Source organism: Microcaecilia unicolor, chromosome 4 (genome assembly GCF_901765095.1).
Source record: "Microcaecilia unicolor chromosome 4, aMicUni1.1, whole genome shotgun sequence".
Taxonomy (NCBI): domain Eukaryota; kingdom Metazoa; phylum Chordata; class Amphibia; order Gymnophiona; family Siphonopidae; genus Microcaecilia; species Microcaecilia unicolor.
Window position 1 is genome coordinate 356,541,429 of NC_044034.1, and position 26,903 is coordinate 356,568,331.

The window sequence follows — 26,903 nt, forward strand, 5'->3', positions numbered from 1 at the left end:
GCTGCAAACAGGGATGCTCTTCTGTTACTGACACGTAACAAAAAAAACCTCAAAAATGTCTTTCTGAAATCTCGATTGGGAGGTTTTGGGGATTGGTGATTACTTTTTCACTATGGTCTGCTAAGAAATACAGTTTCCAGTTGCCACAGTAGGATGAGATCCCTTTCCTCCTTCAAAAAAGAGTGGCCTTGAATCTTCACGTGTGTTTCCTCCTAATTTTTGTGAAGCAGATCCGTGTGGGCAAAGGGAGGTTAGTTATTGGAATCTTCACTTACTACTGCCCCAACAAAGGTGCTATTTGGAGAGGTACCTCCTCCCCCTGAGGGTTTTGCCCAGTGGACCCTTTTTTTGTACAAAAATGCAAATCTTGGTCATTGCTTCTAGCTGTCAAGTTCTGCTTTGGCTGTCTTCTGAGTGCCCGTACGTTTGTTACCTCTGAGTGTAATTTGGAACACAGAACCGTTCATTAAATTGAAGTAAAATCAATAGGAGTTCAGCACCTGTCTCAAAAAAACAAACCACAGTGAAACTCCTCAGGAAGGCCTCAACTGGCCTGGAGATCTCCTACTGGAGGCTGCACTGTTTTAAGGAGCAGACAGATACATCTAGGAGTCCCTAACAGTTACTCTCTCTATCTGCTTTACTCCATTAGTACTTACTACAAGGAAACGCTTTTGAATGATATCAGGAAAGCCAGAGTGAAGTACCAAGGAGATGAGCTGGTGAAAGAATTAGCCCGCATTAAGCTGCGCATGGACAATACTGAGGTCCTCACGCCTGACATTGTCATCAACCTTCTCTTGTCTTACCGAGACATTCAGGTATGCTGGGAGCAGAGTTCCAGCAGAATAGACAACTCCCAAATAATTTCGCTTATGCTACATTATGGGAATGTCTGACTCCCAGACTGACCATGTCCAGGTCAACGCCTACTTGGTTGGCCATTACCTTTCATCATTGGAGTAGAGATGTGTGAATTTCACTGTCACTGGTGTTTGATGGAAGTTTTGAATTCCACCTAGATCTGCTGGACAAATCCGTCAAGCCCTCAGCAGATATGGGTGAAATTTGATGGAATTCTGAAAAGACCACTTCAGATTTTCAGACAGTTTAAAAATGGATTGGCAATCTGACAAATTTGGCGTCATCAGACTTGAAAATCTGAAACAAGAGTTTTGATTTCCTTTCGAATATTCTTTTTTAAAAATTTGAGCATTTCATTGAGGCTTTGAAATTTTCCCAACTTTATCAACGTGCTCAGTGGGCCTGTTATAAAGAAATTCACACTTCTCTGCACTGGAGTGGGGGTTTGTTGGGCACACTCTCAGAAGAACACTGCTAAGCTGTATCCTGTGCAGGTCAGAGGGTGTGGGGGGGGGGGGGGGGGGGTCATTCCACATGGTCAGTCCAAGCTGTGGTGGGAGAATCAGAGTCCAGGAGAGAGGAAGAGAAATCCGAAAGAGGCCTTCCAGTAGAGAAGAAAAGGCAGAATGGGGGAATCTGCCCTGGGTGAGATATTTTAGGATTAAGTAACAGTGTCCTGTCATTTTATGGTGCCCAGAGATAAGACAGAAAAAGTGGGAGTTGGACCACGGATGCCCAAGACTGGAAAGACGTGTATTTAAGATAAAAAGTTTAATGAGGGGAGAATTCACATAATTTTATGGTGCCCATCAGGATTATGATGCCATGGTGAGGCTGGTGGAGACGCTTGAAATGCTGCCGACTTGTGACCTTGCTGACCAGCACAACATTAAGTTCCATTACTCGTTTGCACTGAATCGGTAAGATTTCTTCATTACTAAAATGATAGAAGGTGAATGAGCATTATGAGGGCAGTTCTACAAAGTGGAGGAGTGGCCTAGTGGTTGGGGTGGTGGACTTTGGTCCTGGGGAACTGAGGAACTGAGTTCCATTCCCGGCACAGGCAGCTCCTTGTGACTCTGGGCAAGTCACTTAACCCTCCATTGCCCCATGTAAGCCGCATTGAGCCTGCCATGAGTGGGAAAGCGCAGGGTACAAATGTAACAAAAATTAAATAGATACTATTGGAGATTCTACATGGAATGTTGCTACTATTGGAGATTCTACATGGAATGTTGCTATTCCACTAGCAACATTCCATGTAGAAGGCTGTGCAGGCTTCTGTTTCTGTGAGTCTGACGTCCTGCACGTATGTGCAGGACGTCAGACTCACAGAAGCAGAAGCCTGCGCAGCCACATTGGTGATTGTAAGGGCCGACCTCTACATGGAACAGTGGAGGAGTGGCCTAGTGGTTAGGCTGGTGGACTTTGGTCCTGAGGAACTGAGTTTGATTCCCACTTCAGGCACAGGCAGCTCCTTGTGACTCTGGGCAAGTCACTTAACCCTCCACTGCCCCATGTAAGCTGAGCCTGCCATGAGTGGGAAAGTGCAGGGTACAAATGTAACAAAAATAAAATAGATACTATTGGAGATTCTACATGGAATGTTGCTACTATTGGAGATTCTACATGGAATGTTGCTATTCCACTAGCAACATTCCATGTACAAGGACGTCAGACTCACAGAAGCAGAAGCCTGCGCGGCCACATTGGTGATCTGCAAGGGCCGACTTCTACATGGAATGTTGCTAGTGGAATAGCAACATTCCATGTAGAATCTCAAATAGTAGCAACAGTGGAGGAGTGGCCTAGTGGTTAGGGTGGTGGACTTTGGTCCTGAGGAACTGAGTTCAATTCCCACTTCAGGCACAGGCAGCTCCTTGTGACTCTGGGCAAGTCACTTAACCCTCCATTGCCCCATGTAAGCCACATTGAGCCTGCCATGAGTGGGAAAGCGCAGGGTACAAATGTAACAAAAAAAAAAAAAAAAAAGTACGCGGTAACAGTTATGTGCTGATTACATATGTAATTCATTAGAATAATAGCATATACAATGCATAAATGCTAAAATTCCATCTAAGTGCGATTCTATAAATACACATGTATTTTTATTTATTTATTTGTTACATTTGTATCCCACATTTTCCCACCTATTTGTAGGCTCAATGTGGCTTACATAGTACGGGAGAGGCGTTTGCAGACTCCGGTGAGAATAAATACAAAGTGATGTTGTGGTACGATGAAGTTCATGTGGCATAGCCACATTAGGGAAACGTACATCGGAAGAGTTGCGTTTTGTCCATTACGTACTTAAATGGTATTGGGCCCGATATTTAGCGACAGCCTCACAGTACTTCAAGTCAGGGGCGTAGCCAGACCTCAACGTTTGGGGGGGGGGGGGGGGACCAGAGCCCAAAGTTGGGGGCACAGTTTGGCCCACCTTCCTTCTTCAACCCCACATACCTTGGCTGGCGGGGATTCCTAACCCCCCGCTAGCTGAAGCCTTTACCGAGTGCTGTTCTCTGCACATTGCCTGCTCTGCTTCCCCTCACGTCGCGTGCACGCTCAGTTTTAGTGAAGCCCTGCACGCGACGTGAGGGGAAGCAGGGCAGGTAATGCGTAGAGAACAGCGCTGGAGAGAGGTGTCTGCTGGCAGGGGTTGGGGATCCCCAGCAGCCAAACCAGGGGCCCCGGATCTAATTTGAGGGGCTCAGGCCCCCAAGGCCCCCGTAGCTACGCCACTGTTTCAAATACCGTGGTACCTGAAATACTCACAGTACTCACAATAATATGAGGCTGTCGCTAGAGGTAGGGGCAGCTATTTTGAACTGCAGGCCGGACCTGGACAGAAGCGAGTAGGCATTGTTCCTGCTCAATTTCCTTCTATACCACCAGGGACCTCTCCAGTTAGGCCCAGGGGAAGGGGTCCTACGGAGGTGTGGGGGCTGGAGAAGCCCTCTATTTCCTGGAGAGGTGGGATGGGGATGGGGGTTGCCAGACCTGGGTTTTTTTTTAAATTTATGCAGTGCCGCATAAGCTCCGGCGGCCAGGACATCCACAAATCGCCTAGCATATTCAACACTCACTGCCTATATATCTAGGTATGGCCCAGTGTTGAATATTCAAATATAGAAAAGCCCACAGTATCTAGCATTTAAAAAAAAACACTGACCACTGTGGGTTTAATATTACCCCATGATAAGTCTGGAGTGGTCCCGAAGGACTGGAGAAGAGCAGAAGTAAGGAGGAGGTTGGAAATGACAAACCTGTCAGTCTGACCTCAGTGGTGAGTAAACTAATGGAAACTCTAGTTCTAAAGTGGAGGATTGTGAGGTTTCTTGAATCGAATGGACTGCAGGACCCGAGGCAATACAGTTTACTAGAAGAAGATCTTGTTAGACAAATCAGATTGATTTCTTTGACGGGGTGGCCAAATAGTTGGATGTGGGAGGGGCACTAGATGTGGTATGCTTGGATTTTAGCAAAGTCTTTGACACAGTTACTACTACTACTATTATTTAACATTTCTAAAGCGCTACTAGGGTTACGCAGCGCTGTACAATTCAACATAGAAGGACAGTCCCTGCTCAAAGAGCTTACAATCTAAAGGACAAATGTACAGTTAGTCAAATAGGGGCAGTCTAGATTTCCTGAAAGGTATAGAGGTTAGGTGCCGAAAGCGACATTGAAGAGGTGGGCTTTGAGTAAGGATTTGAAGATGGGTAGGGAGGGGGCTTGGCGTAAGGGCTCAGGAAGCTTATTCCAAGCATAGGGTGAGGCGAGGCAGATTGGGCGGAGCCTGGAGTTGGCGGTGGTGGAGAAGGGTACTGAGAGGAGGCAGCTGATAAATAAACTGAGGACCCTCAGTATGGGCACTAAAGTGACTGACTGGAGGCCAGAGGCACTAAACTTAACGAGCAAGTAGTAAACCGTGGCATGCACTAAATGCTTCTCCGAGCCATTTTCTGATCACGGTATGACCCCTGAAGCAGATGGGCAAGTCCCGTTGAAACACGGTCCCCTGTCAGGTCAGTTACACGACTGGTGCTGAATAAAATTTGTTTGCATTACATTTGGCTGTGAACAGCTTTTTTGGTCCACCCTTACTATTTTGCTTTTCTGTTTGGACATTGTGTAGGGGTTTTTACCGTTACCTTTGGGTTTCTTTCTTGACGTGTTGGTTTTCATCTTTCAGCGCTTGACTTTCATACACGTAGATGAACATGCGTGTCATCTGTCTGGGAAACATGTTCTTTCTGGTGGTGCTGTGGCAGGGGCGTAGCCAGGCAACAGATTTTGGCTGGGCCTAGGCAAGATTTGGGTGGGCACCAAGTTTTCTCCCCCCCCCCTCCTCCCACCCAAAAATATCTCAGCTGGTGGGAAAACGGTTCTTTCCACCTTGGCAGTCTGCAGCAGGCATGTGCTGAAAACTGAGCATGCGCAGGTGCCGGTATTGTGGAGAGTTGCGTCTTTGTTACCATCAGGAGGAAGTCTTCAGCTGACAGAGCTTGAGATCCCCACTAGCTACCGCTAAATGTGTGCTACTGTTGGGTGGGCCTGAGCCCTAAGTGGGTGGGCCCTGGCCCACCCAGGCCCACCTGTGGCTACGCCACTGTGGAGGGCAATAAGATTTGTGGTGCAGCTTTATGGCTGTTTTCCAAATTATAGGACGACTCGAAAATTGCAGCGTAACGCTAAGCAGAAGGCAGTTCAGAAGATGGTTTGGTTAAGAATGAAGTAATGGATGGCAGATTACACTGCGTATCCCTTTGTAACATGTTGTTTACACCTCTGAAGTATAAGCCAAGATTGTGGGGTTGTTCGTCATCAAAAAGTGTTCTAGACAAAATTGCTGAAAAGTGCTTTGGACAAATTGAGTTGCTTTGTCCACCTGAAAAGAAGGAACGAGCAGCTCTGTTATATAATTATTTCCTAAATGCCTATTTTGTTTATGCATGTTGTATATCAAGAGGAAATTAGTTCGCTTGATAGGAATTTTCATTCCCAAGGTGGCTGTCTGTGGGCTAACTCACTATTTTTAGATTTAATTTTGGAGGTCAGCAATGCATATTAAATTGGCCGTCTGGAACATACAAGAGTCAAATAATGCACAAATGGCTTTATTTTCTATTTATGATGGGGTTGAAGAATCTTCCCTAATACGTTTTCTTATTACTTTGGAATTATTCTGAGAAGGCCTGCTTAATTGTGCTCATAGCCAGTGTCAGCTCAACCTGTCTTGGAGCACCAGGGGCTTTGAATTCAGATTTTTAGATTTAACTACTCACCTTCTTTCCAAATCCAAGCTCAGATACTCAAGTTATTCTCTTGCTCAGGTGAGCTTAAATCTAAGTTATACCCAGGCATTGGAGAGTGAAGTGACTTAACCCAAGGTCACGAGGAATTTCGTGCTTCTCTGCCCACTACTCTAAGCATTGGGGGGGTCTATACGCACTGCTGATGAAATTGAAGAGCGGAAAGGAGAAATAATAGGAACCCACCCACACGTGTGAGACCCAAACTAGAATTCAGTGGCCCATATCTTAAGACCAGGGGCGTAGCTAGACTTCGGCGGGAGGGGGGTCCAGTGCCGAGGTGAGGGGACACATTTTACCCCCCCCCCCCCCCGCCATTGCCGACCCCCCACCACCAACAACAACTTTGACCCCCCCTGCCGATAACCCTCTCGACCCCCCCCTCCCGCTGCCAACCCTCCCCCGCCGCTGCCGTCGCCTACCTTTGCTGGTGGAGGACCCCAACCCCCGCCAGCCGAGGTCCTCTTCTTCCGGCACAAGGCTTTGTTCTGTTTCTGTGAGTCTGACGTCGGCAAGGGGGTCCAGGGCCAAATCTACGGGGGCCCAGGACCCCGTGGCCCCACGTAGCTACGCCACTGCTTAAGACAAGATGAGAACAAAGGAGGAGCTAACCCTCACAGAACCACGAGTAGTAAGTACAAATGTTAGGTGGATCCAAAGAGGATATGAAAGAATCTTTATTGTAAACAAGCTGAAAAGTGACCCGACACAACCGTGTTTCAGCACAAAAGGTCTGCCTCAGGGGTCCGGTAAATCTCTAATGTTATGGGGAAACATTTAACAAAAGAGTATTGTCAACATCCAAGTCGTTGAATCCTCAATGGTACACAAAAGTTGAGCTGCAAAAGTCATCCGAGGCGGTGTTGATGGAAGAAGAGGGAGGCCACCTCACTCCTACAACTAAGGTAGGGGGTGGGGAAGGGGCCACTAGACCACCAGGTGGGAAGGATTGACCCGCGGCCCACTGGGCCAGCAGAGACATCTCCAGCCCCCCCTGAACCTGTGTTGGGGGGGGGGGGGTCGGGGGACCAGAGGTCCACCGGACCTTCAGCCCCTGTGTCGCAGGGGGGCGGGGTTCAAGAGGGGGGGCTGCTGCATTGGGGGGAATGGGGGGCCTGCCAGCTTGCAAATGCATGCTGGGACAGGGCTCACCATTCCTCCCCAATTGTCTGCAAACCCTAATACCAGCTCCAAGTTGGCATAGGGATTACCGCGGACAGCATGCCAGTCATTGGGGAGGAATGCATTTAGCATGCATTGGCGTGCTACTTGTGCTAAGAGCCCTGTTTTGGCATGCTAGTTGTGTTCAGAACCCGTGAGCTTGTTGTTTCACACACTGGGGGGGGGCTCTGATCAGGGGGCGGTAGCAAACACAGGCGCTAGTATGGCGCTAACAGCCTCTAGCACCTGCGTTTGCTTTTGATCATCGGCCCATAAAAGCTGGTAACTAATGGCATTTAGGAATGGAAATGGAGGTAATCTATAAAACTGATCCTAAATTCTGGGAATGCCCCCTTTAAAGCTGCACACTATGAAAGGGTAGGCACACATGTTATAAAATAGGGCATAGAACAGATCCGTGTGTAAGCCCTTATTACTGCCAATCAATTGCTTATTAATGCCAATAATTATCGCCTAATTGGCTAATTAGTTTATGTGTGGCCCTCTGATTACTAGCCATTGCTGTAACCTATATAGATTCTGGCGGCTAGAGGACAAGCCCAGTCTTCAATGAGGGCGGGAGAGAGAGCTGAGATGGGCATCAACTGTAAAAGTCTCAAGTACAAAGCTTGTTATGGATCCAATTTCTCCTTCCTGGGCAGCCAACTCTGGAACGCTCTCCCTAGACCTATCCGAGCAATCCATGACCACCTACCATTCAGGAAAGCATTAAAAACCCATTTATTCAAGCAAGCCTACCCAAAAGACCCAGATTAATCTTATGAACCCATCTACCTTACATATACCGAAGAGAAAATGACATTGACCCAGACTCTATCTCCCACCTTACCTTCCTCTCAATCACCTATCTCTACCTACCCATCCATCCTTCTATAATGTTATACTTAATTTCCTACTTTACACAACAAAATTCTGTGTTACCTATTACTATGTAAGCCGCATTGAGCCTGCTTTTAGTGGGAAAGTGCGGGATACAAATGTAATAAATAAATAAATAAAATCAGGCTGGGGCATGCAGAGAAAGTCCTCTAACACCTGGGCTGCAGGGCAGCTCTTCAGTTTTAGACTGCTTAATCCACTTTGCCGTAAATCATGGCTTAATTTTGTCTTGTCCTCTCCAGCAAGAGGTGAAGCGGCAAATTTACAGGAAACAGCTGGTTCAAACCGGCCCTTAAATATCAGCTTATTCCTGGATATCCTTGTGATTGAAAATCATAAGTAGGTCTGAAAAGCGATCAGTAAATGATCTAATCCCCTCTCATTAACATTTTACCTTGAAGTGGCTTTTCAGCTCAAGGGCCCTGTTTGCCTTTCACTAACGGATGCATTTCTCTTCCATTCACACTGAAGTGACCTTTTTGAGGTGAATAGACAGTGAGTTTTAATTAACGAAAGCCACATTGAAATCCAGTTTTATCTGGAAGGGGATAGTGCAGCCATTGTCGTTCTAGTGAAGCATCTCTCGAAAGAAGACGGAACAGTGAACCGGGTCCAGTTCTTTCTCCGTCGCTTATTGGCTTCTTCTCATTTTAATTAGTTGACTCGTTGCAAGGATTGCTTACTTTTTAGTACCTGCTGTGTTCGTCTTCTGTCTAATTCTTTTTCCACCTGCTTGGTAGATTCTCATCAAGTTCTAGCTAGCCTCTTCCTCAATAAACTTAATGGTCAGCTCTGTAGTTCTTGACTTTTTTTTACAAAGCAGTAGGAATGGATAAGATTTTAACATTGTCGTATTCAGGGCTTTTTTTGAGGGGGTACTTGGGGGTACTGAGCAGGGGCGTAGCCAGAAAACAGATTTTGGGTGGGCCTAGGCAAGAACTGGGTTGGCACCAAGTGTTCTCCCCCAGTGGCGTTCCTAGGGGGGCTGACACCCGGGGTGGATCGCTGATGCGCCCCGCCCCACGGGTGCAGCACCCCCCCCCCCCCCCCGGGGTGCACGCCACTGTGGGGGTGCCACGCGTGCCTGTCCTTCGTTCATTCCATGCTCCCTCTGCCCCGGAACAGGAAGTAACCTGTTCAGGGGCAGAGGGAGCATGGAACGAACGAAGGACAGGCGCGCACGGCACACCCCCCACCAGCGGGGTGCACCCGGGGCAGACCGCCCCCCCTTGGTACGCCACTATTCCCCCCCCCCCCCCCCCCCCCCGAAAAAAAAATCTCAGCTGACGGGAAATGCTTCTTTCCACCTTGGCAGTCTGCAGCAGGCATGTGCTGAAAACTGAGCATGCGCAGGTGCCAGTATCGTGGAGAGTAACGTTTTTGTTACCATCAGGGGGAAGGAGGCCTTCAGCTGGCGGAACTTGGGATCCCTACCAGTTACCATTAAATGTGTGCTACTGTTGGGTGGGCCTGAGCCCTAAGTAGGTGAGCCTTGGCCTACCTGTGGCTACACCACTGGTATTGAGTATCGGCACTTTTTCCATTGTCTGCTAAAATTGACCCACGGACCCCAAGTTTTAATGAAAGAGCTCAGGCTCTACACACCAATTCTGCCTTGTCATAGATTCTATGACTGGTTGCTGGGGGCCTGGCTATTGTGGGGTGGGTCCCTCAGTCATCACCTCACCCCCTTGAGTACTGGCACCTTTTTTGCTAGTAAAAACACGCAGGTCATATTGTATATATTGAAGTGCTGTGGAGATTTGCTGAGTCCTCTGTTCTTAAATTCAGCAAATTTGCAGCCACGGAAGGGGCCTTGCTTTGTTCATTTTTTGCAATACAAAGGAAAGGGCTAATGGATTTGATGTACTGCCTTTCTGTGATACATGGTAGAAAACAAAGAGGCAAAAGGATCTGCAACCTAGGACACTTAGAGAGCGCAGATCAAAAAAGCACCAGCATCCAAATGATAGAAAATGCAGCTTATTACAAAGCCTGGAGTTAAAATATCAAAACAGCCTGATTAAGGCCACGTTTCGCCTATAAAAGGTTGCATCAGGGGCAGTAACTAGAGTGGATCTCTCAAGCACACTTTCCTCTAGAGCTAGCAAAGGCACTGGCACTTTGCCAACAGCAACTCCTTTTCCAGATCTCTCAATGTTTGCTCTAGAGGGAACTGGGCTTGAGTGGTCCCGACTAGTTACTGCCCCTGACACAGCCTTATTTATATAGGCGAAATGTGGCCACGTTGGGCTCTTGTGATGTTTTAACTCCAAGCTTTGTAATAAACTGTGGTGCTTTTTAAAAATCTTTTCTCTGCTGTCATCAGTGGCGTAGCTACGTGGGGCCACGGGGGCCTGGGCCCCCGTAGATTTGGCCCTGGACCCCCCTGCCGACGACCCTCTCGACCCCCCTCCCCCGCCGCCGTCCGCTACCTTTGCTGGCGGGAGACACCAACCCCCACCAGCCGAGGTCCTCTTCTTCCGGCGCAAGGCTTCGTTCTGTTTCTGTGAGTTTGACGTCCTGCACGTTGACGTCAGACTCACAGAAACAGAAGCCTGCGTGGCTGCATTGCTGATCTGCAAGGGCAGGCTTCTAGACTGAATGTTGCTAGTGGAGGAGTAGCCTAGTGGTTAGTGCAGCAGACTCTGATTCTGGGGAACTGAGTTTAATTCCCACTACAGCTCCTTGTGACTGGGCAAGTCACTTAACCCTCCATTGCCCCTGGTACAAAATAAGTACCTGAATATATGTAAACCGCTTTGAATGTAGTTGCAAAATATCACAGAAAGGCGGTATATCAAGTCCCATTTCCCTTTCCCTTATGACATCACAATATCAGAAGTGAGCCAAGTATCAGGCAATCAAGCCATTGTGACATCACTGATGAGGTTGGCTCTTATTGGTGGAAGAGTAGCCTAGTGGTTAGTGCAGTGGACTCTGATCCTGGGGAACTGGGTTCAATTCCCACTGCAGCTCCTTGTGACTCTGGGCTTAAACCTCCATTGCCCCAGGTACAAATAAGTACCTAAGCCACCATGAGCCTGCCATGAGTGGGAAAGCGCGGGGTACAAATAAAAAAAAAATAGGGTCATTTATGCAGCGAGCTGTCCTTAGTTGTGTGCCAACAACAAGAACCCCAAAGGGAGAGACAAAATATACAAAAATTAAAAAAAAACCCCAATCAATTCCACAATGCAAAATATATGTTGTATCAGATGCCTAGGGAACTGCATTACCATATAAACTCTGCTTTAAAAGGGAACAAAGCAGAATTCAGTATAGGCTGTATCCAAAGCCGAGCTTAATCTGAGTGAGTTTAGCTGAAAAATTGGCTCACTTAAAAAAGCTCGATACATCATTAATACTCCCAATTTTTGCTTCCCTTAATTTAGTTTATTTTTTTTATATCAAATGCATATTTTATATTTTATGTTTTTTTTATCAAACAAAGGTTATGAAAAAGTTCACTAGGAATCTGTATAAACAAAATAACACGATATCCACTGACTGAAAAAAAGTTGTCAAAAGATATAAATATATGTCCATACACTGACAAAATAAGAGCACCGATATTTCCAAGAGCAGATGGGAGCGAACGTATCTTAGCTTTATGTTCTGTCAACTATTTCACTAACTGTTCAAGACATCCAATAGAAATCCCTGTTTCAAAAATCCTTCGTCAGAGATGCCAGTGCTACATTTACAATGGATCTTCCATTTTGAAAAATTAAGGGAAACAAAAATTAGGAGTATTAGTGATGTCTAGAGCTTTTTAAGTGAGCCGATTTTTTGGCTAAACTCACTGAGATTAAGGTCGGCTGCGGATACAGCCTATACTGAATTTCCTTTGTTCCCTTTTAAAACAATGAATGCAGGACACAAGGGAAGGAAAGGATACCTTCAAAATGAAGTTATAATTCCTGGAAAACTGCAGATATCCACCTTTCACAATTATAAACAGGGCCCGAAATGTGCTCTAATCTTAATACATTAAGGCCTGTCAAAACAGTAGGCCCTCCCAAATTTCCTCTGGGCACCTGGTTTTGCTGACGGGGTCTCCAACCATGAGAGACCTCATCGACCTGCCGACCAGAAACAGCATAAAATCAACACGATCATACCTAAACCTCCACTACCCAAGTAGCAAAGAACTCAAATACAAATCCACTTATGCATCCAGCTTTTCCTACTTAACCGTACAACTATGGAACGTAAGTAGTAAAAACTACGCTCAACCACCTAAATTTCCAGAAAGCACTAAAAACAGACCTGTTCAGAAAAGCATACCCCACCGACCCGACATAACATAACCAAAGATTGTAATGAACATATCCTAACTCTTCCTCTCCCTCTCTTAAGTTCCCCCAACTGTATTTACCAACGCTAAAAAGTCATCTCGAACATTCCTTAATCTGCACTTCCCCAGTTGTAAAGGCCTAAAATACAAATTAACGCATGCATCTAACTTCTCTTACCTAAGTACACAGTTGTAGAACGCATTGACGCGCAGCTTAAAAACTACATATGAACTAACCAACTTTCGCAAATCCCTGAAGACCCACCTATTCAACAAGGCATACCAATAAGAGCAGCAACTACAAAGTAACACATCGCAACCTTACCTATTATCTACTATGCTCTTGCTTATATCTACTTGTTTGAATTTCGATCACGCTATTTTCTACGACATCTCCACCTTACCTATTATCAGTAATGTTTTCTACTTTATTTTAATTGTGTACATTTCGATGATACTACTTTCCATGTAACACTAACTACTATCTCCTAATCTACTGTCTACTAATCACATCACATTGTAAGCCACATTGAGCCTGCAAAAAGGTGGGAAAATGTGGGATACAAATATAACAAATAAATAAACCCCTGCCAGCTGATGTGTTGTCCAACGCCGGTCTCCGGCCCTGCTCTGTCTTCCCCTCACGTCCCACCTCTGGCTCTGGCCCACTCCCACCGAGAGGTCTGGCTACGCACCAAGCTTTAAATTTCTGATAGGAAACCTGCTGTCAAAGTTCAAGAAGAAGAGAGCTCCATAGAGTCAGAGCTACACAGCTAAAGGCTAACTATAATCTTTTATGTGATGGAAGGTAAATACCAAATAATTTGGCTCGGGTAATCTCAGAGTACGGGTTGGTTGATATGGAAGAAGCAGAGTGGAAATAGGAAGGTATTCCCGTATAGTAGTGTAATCCCACATTATATGGGGATTACTGAGTGGTGTGGGGTTTCCCTGGAGTCACTGGGGGGAACATATGGGATGGCCCTGGGTGGGAGGGAGGCCCAGCCCAAAGGGAGCGTGTTATGCAATAAGTTGCAGAGAGATTTGGTTCTGGTTTATGATTTGACAGTTAAGGTGGACTTTGAAGGTGATAAAAGTTCCTGTTTGTTGAAGCACATGGTCTGGTTGCCTTCACCCACCCCAGGACCCTAGGAGGAGAGGGGGAGGGGTATCCTGGAAAGACCAGATAACCTAAGGCTGAAATAATGAGGAGTTTCTGCCTCTAAGAGCAGAAACTGTGAGGTCGAGAAGAACTCTGGGTGGGTAAGGGGAACCCAAGCCTGACAGTGGGATCTGGGGCTGGGGAAGCTTGCTCAAGGCCAGGGTGTAGCCCTGAGAGGTACATCTCTGGAAGGAGGACAGACAGTAACGTCTGGACCTGAGGGGAATGGATCAACCTTGGATTATAAAGTCCAAAGGGATGGGTATTGGACTGGAGGAAGTGTATATTTGTACATAATTCTGGATTTCCCAAAGAGCAGTAGATAAGTCTAGATCTGATAATCTTGATTGGATTGGATCAAAACCCCTTAAACCAAATGCTGAGTCTACATAAAGTAGTTTAAAGTTTGGATTTACTGGTGCTGCAGAGTTTTAGTAAAGTTTTGCATAAAAGACAGTCCTTGGGTGTTCTGAGTATCTTTTGTGAGAATAGGAAAGAGTGAAGAGTGAACTTCAAGACTGTTGAAGAGAGTGATATCCAAAGGCCCAGCTTAAAATCCTATGGCCTTCGCGCAAATTAATGTGTAAGGTAACCTGACTTGAGTGGAGAGTGAGGTAGAATTACCAGGAAATAAATGTCTTTGGTTTGTGAACCCAGGTCTAAGCGGTATATAAATACTGAAATGAATGAACTGAGCTGGCCGATGGGACCCGGGTTACAGTAGGCTTGATGGGCCAAAATTAAAACCGTAACTTTAATTTTTAGATACTGCATTTTCCCTGATCTAAACGCATTGCTCCCTCCAGGGAATGCTTACTGCACATGCTGTGAGAAAACCCGTACATCCTTAAAGCTGCAGCGAGAGGGATAACTTCGTTGAGGCGATCAACCTGCTGAAATTTGCTCCAACTCACCCCCCCACAAACATACACAAATGTATGAGCAGAATTCCCCCCCCCCCCCCCCCCCGCCTCCAAAAATTGATGTTGATTTAATTAGAGGTTTGTTTCTTTCTTTTTCTGCCATCTTCCAGGAGAAACAATGCAGGTGACCGGGAGAAAGCTTTGCAGGTCATGCTTCAAGTCCTCCAGGCCTGCGACCACCCAGCCCCCGACATGTTCTGTCTGTGTGGAAGGATCTACAAGGACATGTTCCTAGACTCCGACTGCAGAGACACCGAGAGCAGGGACAGCGCCATTGAATGGTGAGGCAAATTCACTGGTTTGTTCGCTAAGGACTGAGAAGTCTTGCTTGACTCATTCTGTTGGCATCTCTCTCTTATGTCTGTCTCATTCTCCAAAGAGCAGAAGAGACAATTGTGGTAACCTGACATTACACACAAACCACTGGATTCTATATAAGTCGCTGGAATTAGATACACATGCAACTCAATTGGTTAATGGGCGATAACAAGCACCAAGTAGGCACTTAATTGGAGGTGGTTATATCTGAGGATGATTGATTTGTTATGGAAAAGGCGTTGTTGAAGTCTTCCTCTGTAGTGTCTATTAAAGAAAATGCTATTAAGGTTTTTGATCGTTGGTATCTTACTCCAGCTAGATTGCACCATATGTTTCCAGGCACATCTCCGTATTGTTGGTGGGGTTGCCTTGAGCGCAGAGGCGTAGGCAGACCTGCCGTTTTGGGTGGGCCCAGAGATAACCTGGGTGGGCTGTTCCCACCCCTACCCCTGTACATGCATATATTATAGTTGGGGGGGGGGGTAATGACCCGACGTCTGCCCGTTTCTCTCTGAACCCCCTCCCCCAGTCCTGCCTCAAAGCCGTTGCCCGTCACAATTCCTATAGGTAACCTGTGCCGGCCCTGCAGGTTTCTTTCTACCATATTCCTGCTAAAGAAACAGGAAGTGACATCATTGAGGACAGGATATGATAGAGAGAAGCCTGCAGGGCTGGCGCAGGATGACTATAGGAATTGTTGCCAGTAGTATCTTTGAGGTAGACCGGGGTGGGGGTGGGGGGTTCCAGAGAGAGGTGGGCAGATGCCAGGCCACGAGTTGAGAAGAGGGAGAAAGAGGGTGAGGCACCGCCACTGAAGAATTTTGGGGGGCTTTATGGGCTGCTGACTGGGTGGGCCTGAGGCAAGAATGGGTGGGTCTGTGCCCACCCAGGCCCACCCTTAGCTATGCCACTGCTTGAGCGTGGAACTATGGTCCACATTTGGTGGTTGTGTGCTAAGGCACAGGCTTATTGGAGAGCAGTTACAGCTCGTTTGCAGGGTTGGCTTGGTTGCTCTGTGCAACGGCACCCGGCTGTGTTTCTTTTTGGTAAAAAACACAGGGCCTTTCTCAACGCCAGTCTTTGTTGGTGCGATGCGCTTGCCTGTATCTAGCCAAATACTGGAAACATAGGGTGGTCTCGTCATTGTTGCAGTGGATTACAAAATTGTGGTATGTTTGTGCTGGGTGGGGGGGGGGGGGGGTTGACTGCGCTCAAGTTGAATACTCCATCGAAGTGGGAGGATATTTGGACACCTTTTGTGCGAGCTTGTTCTGTTTAGGTGGTTGGGGGGGAGATGGTTCATTTTGGGGGATTTTTGTAGGTTGGTTGGTGTTTACTGTTCTTATCCACGGGGTTGTGGGGGGGGGGGGGGGGGGTGGTTGGAGATTTGGCAAGTTTAATAACTGTGGTTTTTCTTGTTCTCTTTATCCCTACCACTAAAAAGCTACACCAAAGAGTGATGGACGTATTTCCATTCTCTTTCTGGCTATTGGAGTGTTTGGACACTGCTGTTTGCTTCTTGTACTTTATTGTTTGGTAATGATTGTATTGTGATTGGATTCTCAAGAAAATCCTTCTATAAATTAAAAAAAAAAAAAAGCACATAATTGGATTTGAGTGCAGATCTCCTTTGCACATTATTCTATAACATAGCATCAAACTTTTCCTGTGTGCAACCGAAAAGGGGGTGTGGCCATGGGAAGGGTTTGGGCGGATCATGGGCATGCCCAAACGTTAGGCGCTATGTTATCGAATAATGCCTATCCGCACCTCACTTTGGACACTGGATTGATGCCTCATAGAACCTGGCACCCAAAGTTAGGCGTAACCCATGTGCTGTGCTAATATTCTGTAATGATTGGGTGCCGACCAGGAAAAAGATCTAGGTGTCATCGTTGTTGATACTTTGAAATCCTCTGTTCAGTGTGCAGCGGCGGCAAAGAAAGCAAATAGAATGTTAGGTATTATTAGGAAAGGAATGGAAAGCAAAAATGAGGAGGTTATAATGCCTTTGTATCGCTCCATGGTGCGACCGCACCTCGAATACTGTATGCAATTCTGGTCTCTGCATCTCAAAAGAGATATAGTGGAATTAGAAAAGGTGCAGAGAAGGGCAATGAAAATGATAAAGGGGATGGGACGATTTCCCTATAAGGAAAGGCTAAAGCAGCTAGGGCTCTTCAGCTTGGAGAAAAGACGGCGGAGTGGAGATGTGATAGAGGCCTATAAAATAATGAGTGGAGTTGAACGGGTAGATGTGAATCACTTGTTTACTATTTCCAAAAATACTGGGACTACGGAGGGCACGCAATGAACCTACAAAGTAGTAAATTTAAAAGAAATCGGAGAAAATATTTCTTCACTCAGTGTGTAATTAAACTCTGGAATTCGTTGCCAGAGAATGTGGCAAAAGTGGTTAGCTTAGCGGGGTTTTTAAAAGGTTTGGATAGCTTCGTAAAAGAAAAGTCCATTAGCCATTATTAAGATGGGTCCACTGCTTATTTCTAGGATAAGCAGCACAAAATGTACTGTTTTGGGATCTTGCTAGGTATACTTGTGACCTGGCTTGGCCACTGTTGGAAACAGGATGCTGGGCTTGATGGACCTTTGGTCTGTCCCAGAATGGCAACACTTATGTACTTATGTACTTGGGATTCTGAATGGAATCTTGCTACTCTTTGGGGTTCTGAATGGAATCTTGCTACTCTTTGGGGTTCTATCTGGAATGTTGCTACACTTTGAAATTCTGCGTGGAATCTTGTTATTCTTTAGAATTCTAGAATCTTGCTATTCTTTGGGGTTCTACATAGAATGTTGCTACTATTTAGGTTTCTGCCAGGTACTTGTGACCTGGCTTGGCCACTGTTGGAAACGGGATACTGGGCTTGATGGACCTTTGATCTCTCCCAGTATGTCAGTGCTTATGTTCTTATGCTCTTTCTGGAATATGGGTTTCGTGTGGATCTTTCTGGCGTCTAACCTTTGGCACCATATACAAAATGTAGCCCAGATCCTTTCCAATGTAAAGTGACAGTAGGGGTTGTGGGGGTGATTCTATAAAGTAGGTCCGGCTGATACTCAGAACAATTTAACCGGTTATCTCCTGCTGAATATTTATGGTTAGCTGCAAAAACGCTATTTAACCAGTCGGCAGCCATTTCTGACCAGTTAAATAGTGCTGATTATTGGGGGAAGGGGGGGGGGGGGAGCAGAACTTAGAAATAAAAACTGTCCAAAAATTCCTTCAACGCAGATTGTTCTGTAAAAATCAAATGTTTTCCTTGAGATCTGAGCACATATTTTATAGGAATATTAATTTTTTTAAATACTGGGGCCGTTTTACGAAGTGGCGGTAAGGCCAACATGGCCGCGCTCTGCCTGGTTACCTCTGGGATAGTGCAGGAGCCCCCCCCCCCCCCCCCAAAAAAAACAAAAAAACAAAAATGGCCACTGCCATTTCTTGAAAAAAAGCAAAGACCTGCATTTTACCTACTGCGTTAAAAGGGGGCCTCTACGTGTATCAAAAACACGCGCTAACGCCAGAGCAGACTTCGTAAAAGGACCCCACCATTTCCAGGTGAAGAAGAGGAAAGGCCGGGCACAAGCCCAATAACCTTACTGGGCAGGCTGGAGGGCCCTTATGGCTTTTATCTCTCATCACGTACTTTGTTACTATCTTAAAACACTCTCTCTGCACCAACAAGGTAGTTGGGGATAAATTAGGAAATACATTTATAAAATGGCCATGAAGTGGCAGACTCCTAAATTTAACAAATAAATTCAAGACATGATCTCTGTCAGAGAGCGAAACAAACGATGCTACCATAGTAACACTATTGGCTGATTCTTCAGCACAAGTCTCCAAGAATCTCCAAGATGTAGTGGAATTAGAAAAGGTGCCGAGAAGGGCGATGAAAATGATAAAGGGGATGGGACGACTTCCCTATGAGGAAAGGCTAAAGCGGCTAGGGCTCTTCAGCTTGGAGAAAAGGCAGCTGAGGGGAGATATGATAGAGCTCTATAAAATAATGAGTGGAGTTGAACGGGTAGATGTGAAGCGTCTGTTCACGCTTTCCAAAAATACTAGGACTAGGGGGCATGCGATGAAGCTACAATGTAGTAAATTTAAAACGAATCGGAGAAAATTTTTCTTCACTCAACGTGTAATTCAACTCTGGAATTCGTTGCTAGAGAATGTGGTAAAGGCAGTTAGCTTAGCAGAGTTTAAAAAAGGTTTGGACAGCTTCCTAAAGGAAAAGTCCATAGACCGTTATTAAATGGACTTGGGGAAATTCCACTGTTTCTGGGATAAGCAGTATAAAATGTTTTGTACATTTTGGGGATCTTGCCGGGTATTTGTGACCTGGATTGGCCACTGTGGGAAACAGGATGCTGGGCTCAATGGACCTTTGGTCTTTCCCAGTATGGCAATACTTATGTACTTATGGTCAAATTCAAGTTATCAGATACTGAAAAATAATGCATATGCTCCTCTATACATGGTACTCTCATGGACTTTGGAATATAATAAGTCTTTTTGATCCCTGGCAAAGAGTCCAGAGAGACACCCAACTCATCTTTAAGCATTTCCATCATAGAAATCCTCCTATTAAAGAGGAAATGAAGGAATTGTAAATTATTATATCTCATTGTGGTTTCAAGACTCTGCATCTTATTTCGAAACACAAGATTACCTTTAACTGAGGCCGGATTATCTGTTGGCAAGGACAGCAACATCTGCTTTTGATCCTGGAGCTTTGGACATTCTGAGATGGAAATTTGACCACTGATTCGCAAAGAAAATAAATTACAGTGGGGCGAGATAATTGGCTGTTACTTCCATCCTCAAAATTAGCCTCCAAAACTCCTAATTTGATGCATCCCAGTGGGTGGGGAACGGACAAAATGACTCATTCAACACTCTCCCGGGGAAAGATACAGATCAAATAACTTCAACCTGAAACATTCCTTCTGGAGGGAGGACCCTTGTTCTCAGTCTTTTATTTGACTATTCCAGCATCCAAAGTCAAAAAATCTCTCTATATAAAAGGCACCACCAACGTTCTAAATGAAGCCTCCAGCCGGAAGTGTGAAGGGGGAGAGATATCCGGTTTCCCCATGAGTGTCTGCCCCGCCCTTGCTCTCTCTGTAACACAAATAGTGAAGGAAAACACAGCAAAGCACGAAATCAAATTGCTCTCTCTGTAACAGTGAAGGACTCAGAGGGGGGAGGGGAGAGAGGGCAGAAGCCCTCACTATCTCTGTAACACAAACAAAGCACAGCAGGAAACTTAACACTGAAGGACTCAACTCCCAGGGGGGAGGGGACAGAGAGCAGAGGGGAAGGGAGAGAGGGCAGAGGGCAGGGACACAAACACTCCCACATGCACACAGAAGAAAACCTTGCTAGCCCCCGTTTCATTTGCATCAGAAACGGGGCTTTTTTACTAGTATTCATTGCTTTATGGACTATCCCTTGTTCGCCTCCAATCTTACTTTCTTATGAGCTAGGCCCAACTAAAAGAGAAGGTAAAGGCTTCATCAACCTCCTGATGGTAGGATGGAGGCTGGGGAATAAAGCTCAAAAAGGTTTCAAACTCCATGTTAATACTTAAATACCTCCCTCCTCCCCCCAAGTGAGGCCACTCTTCTCAAAAGATCACAACCTCCCCCCCCCCCCCCCCACACGCACAGGTGTCAAAGAATCCATAGGGCCCTGAGAAACTAACAATTCCCCTTCTACAGCCACTTTCAATGTTCATTTATTTGATATACCGTCCATCATGAAAACACTTAAGTAATCAACAATAAAATAAAATGTTTTGAAGCTTGAAAAGAAGTTACATTCTTCAACAGGGTAGAATAAAAGGACAGACAGTGATGTACCATGTTGCACTTCACAGCATACTACCAGAGGCTCCAGGTCTTTCATTTCCCATCCTAAGTAAAGAGGTGTGTTAGCCGTGTTAGTCCACTCTTAAAGGTAATCAATAGAAATCAAACAAAATTAAAACATGGAAAAGAAAATAAGATGATACCTTTTTTATTGGACATAACTTAATACTTGATTAGCTTTCGAAGGTTGCCCTTCTTCGTCAGATCAGAAATAAGCAAATGTGTTAGCTGACACTGTATATAACAGTCCCTCATAGATGGTCTAGCAGGGTGGGTAGGAGATGAATGCTTTGAAGTCCCCATGCACATCTCCTACCCACCCTGCTAAGAAAGAGACACAGGGGTACAACAGTCACCCTTCTTTTTTTTTTTTGTTACATTTGTACCCCGCGCTTTCCCACTCATGGCAGGCAATGGAGGGTTAAGTGACTTGCCCAGAGTCACAAGGAGCTGCCTGTGCTGGGAATCGAACTCAGTTCCTCAGTTCCCCAGGACCAAAGTCCACCACCCTAACCATGTGGCCGTGCAGGCTTCTGCTTCTGTGCAGGACGTCAGACTCACAGAAATAGAAGCCTACGCAGCCTTCTACATGGAATGTTGCTAGTGGAATAGCAACATTCCATGTAGAATCTCCAACAGTAGCAACATTCCATGTAGAATCTCCAATAGTATCTATTTTATTTTTGTTACATTTGTACCCCGCGCTTTCCCACTCATGGCAGGCTCAATGCGGCTTACATGGGGCAATGGAGGGTTAAGTGACTTGCCCAGAGTCACAAGGAGCTGCCTGTGCCTGAAGTGGGAATCCAACTCAGTTCCTCAGTTCCCCAGGACCAAAGTCCACCACCCTAACCACTAGGCCACTCTTCCACCTGGAGGCCACCATTATGAGTTTAACGATGATGGCAGTTTAAAGGTGTGACAGGTGTTGTCAACATAACCTCCCGTAATCCTTTCTGCACCCGGCAAATGCGCTGTTTGGGCAGAATATTGGTGCCTTGAACTGTCTTTTCCACAGGAGGCGCCCAAGTATGAAATAATGGAAATCATGACTGGCCGAGGCTGAGATGAGCTAGGAGATCTTAGACATGTTTGCAGAAGCACTTATGTTGTATGTATTTGGGGGTATGTCATTGAATGTCTGCTGATGCGTGTGGGAAAGTGGGTAAAGAGGGGCTGACAGAGTGGGGCGGAACGGGCCTGTGGGTGGAGACGAGAAAGAAAACAAACCTCTAATTTGTCTGCAGGTATCGGAAAGGTTTTGAGCTCCAGCCGACCCTGTACTCTGGAATTAACCTCGCTGTTCTGCTCCTTGTTGCTGGTCAACAGTTTGAATCTTCCATAGAGCTTAGGAAAATAGGTAAAGCACACTTCTTGATGCAGGCACGCATTTTGTTCTGGTTTTGTGTGGGAAAGGATTAGTCTTCAAAATGGATTGGATTGTAAAGTGTATTGAAGGGCTGCATCCATTGGAGCCAACTCTGTGGGTGCTGTGGGTGCTTGAGCACCCCCAGTATTGAGAAAATTCCTTATATGTATCCAGGGAGGGGTCATTTCCATTGGGCTTAGCACCCCCAATAATTTTGAAAAGTTGGCTCCTATGGCTGCATCTGCCATGGACAGGCTGGCCATCTACCGTAACTATGTGTAAAGGCTTAGTTAGCTTCTGCAAATGTCAACCTCCTTATACTAAAATGAGATCAAATTATTAAATTATCCAATACCTCAGTAAGATCTTTTTAGTACTCCCTGACCATTTTCTAACTTGCAGTATGAATATTACCCACATGCAGTGCGTGTTTTCTAGCAAAAAAGGTGCCGGTACTCAAATGCCAGACCACCCTTCAGGGGTGGGATGATCACTGAGGGACCCACCCCACAATAGCCAGGCCCCCTGCAACCAGTCACAGAACCTATGAAAAGGCAGAATTGGTGTGTAGAGCCTGAGCTCTTTCATTAAAACCTGGGGACCATGAGTCAATTTTAGCAGACAATGAAAAAGGTGCCGGTACTCAGTACCCCCAAGTACCCCCTCAATAAAAGCCCTGCCCACATGGATCTAGCTCATTATTAACAAGTATCAAATAAATAGATTTCCATTGACCCTAATGATGAATCGGACTGCTTTTCGTTCCTGCTTCTCTCTGAATGTTTTTAAATCTGCTTTGTCCTTGTGGAAGGGTAAGTTTGTAACAGGTTGGGAGGCGCCAGGATTTGCAGTAAAATGAGATAATTACACTCTCCCCTTGACTCTCCTTCTTTCCTTTTTCACCCTCTTCCCAGAGCTTCCCCCATTACTACTGTCCTTTTAAAAAAAACCTGTTCTTGTTAATATTGTCTTACGTGGTATAACTACAGTGGGAATCCAAGCAGTACTTGTCTATATGTTGCTTAAAGTTAGGCGAATACAAAAGGAGTGAGGAACAAATGATCCAGGAGAGAAAACTTTATTAACAAACTAGTGGAAACATTCCCGTTTCCTCAACAATGAAACAGGCCCTAGGAAGGCTGTCATGTAAGCTTATATTCTCTCTCTTTTCCCTGCCCTCCCCTCCATGTCCAGCGATTCTTCCCTCCCCTCCCCTCCATGTCCAGTGATTCTCCTCTTCCCTGCCCTCCCATCCGTGTCCCGCGATTCTGTCCTCTACTGTCCTCCCATCCCATCCATGTCTATCAAGTCTCCTCTGCCCTGCCCTTCCCTCCCTTTCCCTTCCTTTCCTCCCTCCCTCCCCTCGATGTCCCGCGATTCTCTCCTCCCCTCGATTTGTACCTGAACGTTCTCTGGCTGGCTGGCGTTGGCTTCCGTTCCGTTTGTAACATCCCTCCTGACGTCAGCTCGCCTCCAGCGTTCCCTTCCCTCACACTGTTCCGCCCTCTGACGTCATTACGTCTTGACGCGAGGGCAGGACAGTGAGGGGGAATGGAACGCTGGAGGCTGGCTGACGTCAGGAGATATAACGAACCCAGGCAGCCAGACATGGAACGTTGAAGGTGCAAATTATTATAAGTCAACGATAACAGACCCAAGTGTTGCTCAGAGATGAACCTTACACGGGCCGTGTTTCGGCTAGTAAGCCTTTATCAGGAGTGTTGTAGTACGTAGCCATAGAGTTTACACTAAAAATCAGTATGTGGCAAACGTCTATCTCACAGAGTTAAAAATGCGCACTAGTGAAACCGTGCAATACGCTGTAGCAATGCCCGTATGCTATAGTCTCCTGACTGACGCCGGAGTGTCTAAAGTTAGGTGCCTGGATGATGCACGCTAAGGGGGGGGGGGGATTCCATATATGGCGCCTAAAAAGTCTGCACAGAAAATATTTTTGCCTAAGCATATTCTATGGCACCTATCCCAGTGCTTAAAACTACGCATATCCATTTACACCAGCGAAAGCATGGTGTAAATCCTGGCGTGTACAATTCTATAACTACGCTCGAAAATGTCAGAATGCCCACAAAACGCCCATTTCCCCGCCCATAACCATGCCCCTTTTTGGCTGCGTATGTTAGAAGTTGGGCGCAGCGCATTACAGAACACGCTTAGCGAGTTGTGTGTGTAAATTCTAATTATTGCCAATTAGTGCTAATTATTGCTTGTTAAGTGCTGTTATCAACACCGATTGCCTTGTTAAGCCAATTAAGTTACGCGTGTTACAGAATACGCTTAGCGAGTTGTGCGTGTAAATTCTAATTGCCAATTAGTGCTAATTATTGCTTGTTAAGTGCTGTTATCAACACCGATTGCCTTGTTAAGCTAATTAAGTTACGTGCGTTGTTACAGAATACGCTTAGATTTCGGCACAGATCATTTGGTGTGCTATATAGCTTCACTGGCTCCCTATCAGAGAACGAATCAACTTCAAGGTCCATACATTAATCCACAAGATTATCCATGGTGAATCCCGGGGCTATATGCTCAATCTGATTGACCTTCCCACCAGAAACGTGTCAGTTACTTCACGAACTTACCTTAACCTACATTACCCCAATTGCAAAGGACCTCAAGTACAAAACCTATTATGGATCCAACTTCTCCTTCTTAGACAGCCAACTCTGGAATGCCCTCCCCAGACCTATCCGATCAATCAGTGACTATCTACCCTTCCGGAAATCACTAAAAACCCATCTGTTCAAGCAAGCCTACCCAAATGACCCAAACTCACCCTATGAACCCATCTACCCAACACATATCCAGGAGACAACGACAATGACCTAATCCACTTCTCCCACCTGTTTCCCTATGCTTATCCCATGTCCCATCCCCCTTCCGCCTCTTCTATCCCTCCTCCAATGTTCACCTACCCTTGCTCATACGCCTTCTACTCCCTTCACTCTTGCCCATTCTCTACCTACTTATTTCTTTTATTATTCTGATATACTTATATTTTGTTTCTTCATCAATACTCTATAATCCCTGTTACTATGTAAGCCGCATTGAACCTGCTCTGAGTGGGAAAGCGCGGGGTACAAATGTAATAATAAATAAATAAATATAGAATCTTGGAGGTAAGTGAAAATATCGGCGATTTTATGTGCAATTGCCATGATAGAATACTAGAGCAAGTCTGCATTTGCGCACCTTAATTGCTGGTGAAAATTCTCACGCCTAACCGTAGCCCAGTTAGGTGCATAAAGGCTAGATTTCTATAAGCCCAGAATACCAATAAGGCAGATTTATATAGTCACTGTCAATATCTATCCACAACAAACTCACCACAGCCACTTCACTATTTTACTGCCAATCTCAGCGATGTAACTTGTGGCTATAATAATTTGACCCACCTCCTCAGTGATCAGGCAGTGCTTTTCTTTAAATATTATTTTCAACTATTCTGTAAGTTCTTTTATATCTTTACTGCATCTCAAACTTTACTGCATAACAGAGTTCATTCAAATGATTTCAATCGTACTCATCTTAAAGCTGTTTTTGACGCTGTCGGATGGGGGATATTATCTGACGTGCGTGTTTCGCCCCAGCTGTCTCAAGGATCGTCCCTAGACATTTCTGATTTTCGGCGATGACGGAAACCAAGGACAGCCATCTCAGAAACGACCAAATGCAAGGCGTTTGGTTGTGGGAGGAGCCAGCATTTGTAGTGCACTGGTCCCCCTGACATGCCAGGACACCAACAGGGCCCCCTAGGGGGCACTGCAGTGGACTTCATAAAATGCTCCCAGGAACATAGCTCCCTTACCTTGTATGCTGAGCCCCCCAAACCCCCCTCTAAAACCCACTACCCACAACTGTACACCACTACCATAGCCCTTATGGGTGAAGGGGGGCACCTAGGTGTGAGTACAGTAGGTTTCTGGGGGGTTTTGGAGGGCTTGCTGTTTCCTCCACAAACGTAACAGGTAGGGAGGGGGATGGGCCTGAGTCCACCTGCCTGAAGTGCACTGCACCCACTAAAACTGCTCCAGGGACCTGCATACTGCTGTGATGGACCTGAGTATGGCATTGAAGACTGGCATAGAGGCTGGCACAAAATATTTTTAAAGATGTTTTTTGAGGGTGGGAGGGGGTTAGTGACCACTGGGGGGGAGTAAGGGGAGATCATCCCCAATTCTCTTCGGTGGTCATCTGGTCATTTAGGCCACCTTTTTGTGCCTTGGTCGTAAGAAAAACAGGACCAGGTAAAGTCAGCCATGTGCTCGTCAGGGACGCCCTTTTTTTTCCATTATGGGTCGAGGACTTCCATGTGTTAGGCACGCCCAAGTCCCGCCCTCGCTATGCCTCCGATACGCCCCCTTGAACTTTGGCCGTCCCTGCGACGGAAAGCAGTTGGGGACGTCCAAAATTGGCTTTCGATTATACCGATTTGGACGACCCTGTTTGAAGGATGCCCATCTTCCGATTTGTGTCGAAAGATGGGCGTCCTTCTCTTTTGAAAATGAGCCTGATAGTGTTGTCTGCAGCTTTGGCCTCTAAAATCATCCTTTAATATATAAACATTATAAAGAGTAAACCTTAAAACTTTAGAAGGGCCTTTTTTTTCTCTTCCTCACCACTTTCCCTCTCCCTGATATGACTGCTGGGGAACACAGGAACCCCCCTGCTGTTGAAA

General features: G+C 45.9%; 1 protein-coding gene across 3 annotated transcripts in view; it reads left to right on the forward strand.

The window, feature by feature from the left end:
* MAP3K15 (mitogen-activated protein kinase kinase kinase 15) overlaps positions 1-26,903 on the forward strand; it is a 223,385-nt gene that overhangs the window by 113,986 nt on the left and 82,496 nt on the right. For all 3 annotated transcript variants that reach the window (XM_030202273.1, XM_030202274.1, XM_030202275.1), the window contains 4 exons: positions 653-821; positions 1,678-1,784; positions 14,736-14,906; positions 22,086-22,198. In XM_030202273.1, coding sequence (XP_030058133.1) covers positions 653-821; positions 1,678-1,784; positions 14,736-14,906; positions 22,086-22,198 — 560 coding nt within the window. The remainder of the gene's footprint in view (positions 1-652; positions 822-1,677; positions 1,785-14,735; positions 14,907-22,085; positions 22,199-26,903) is intronic.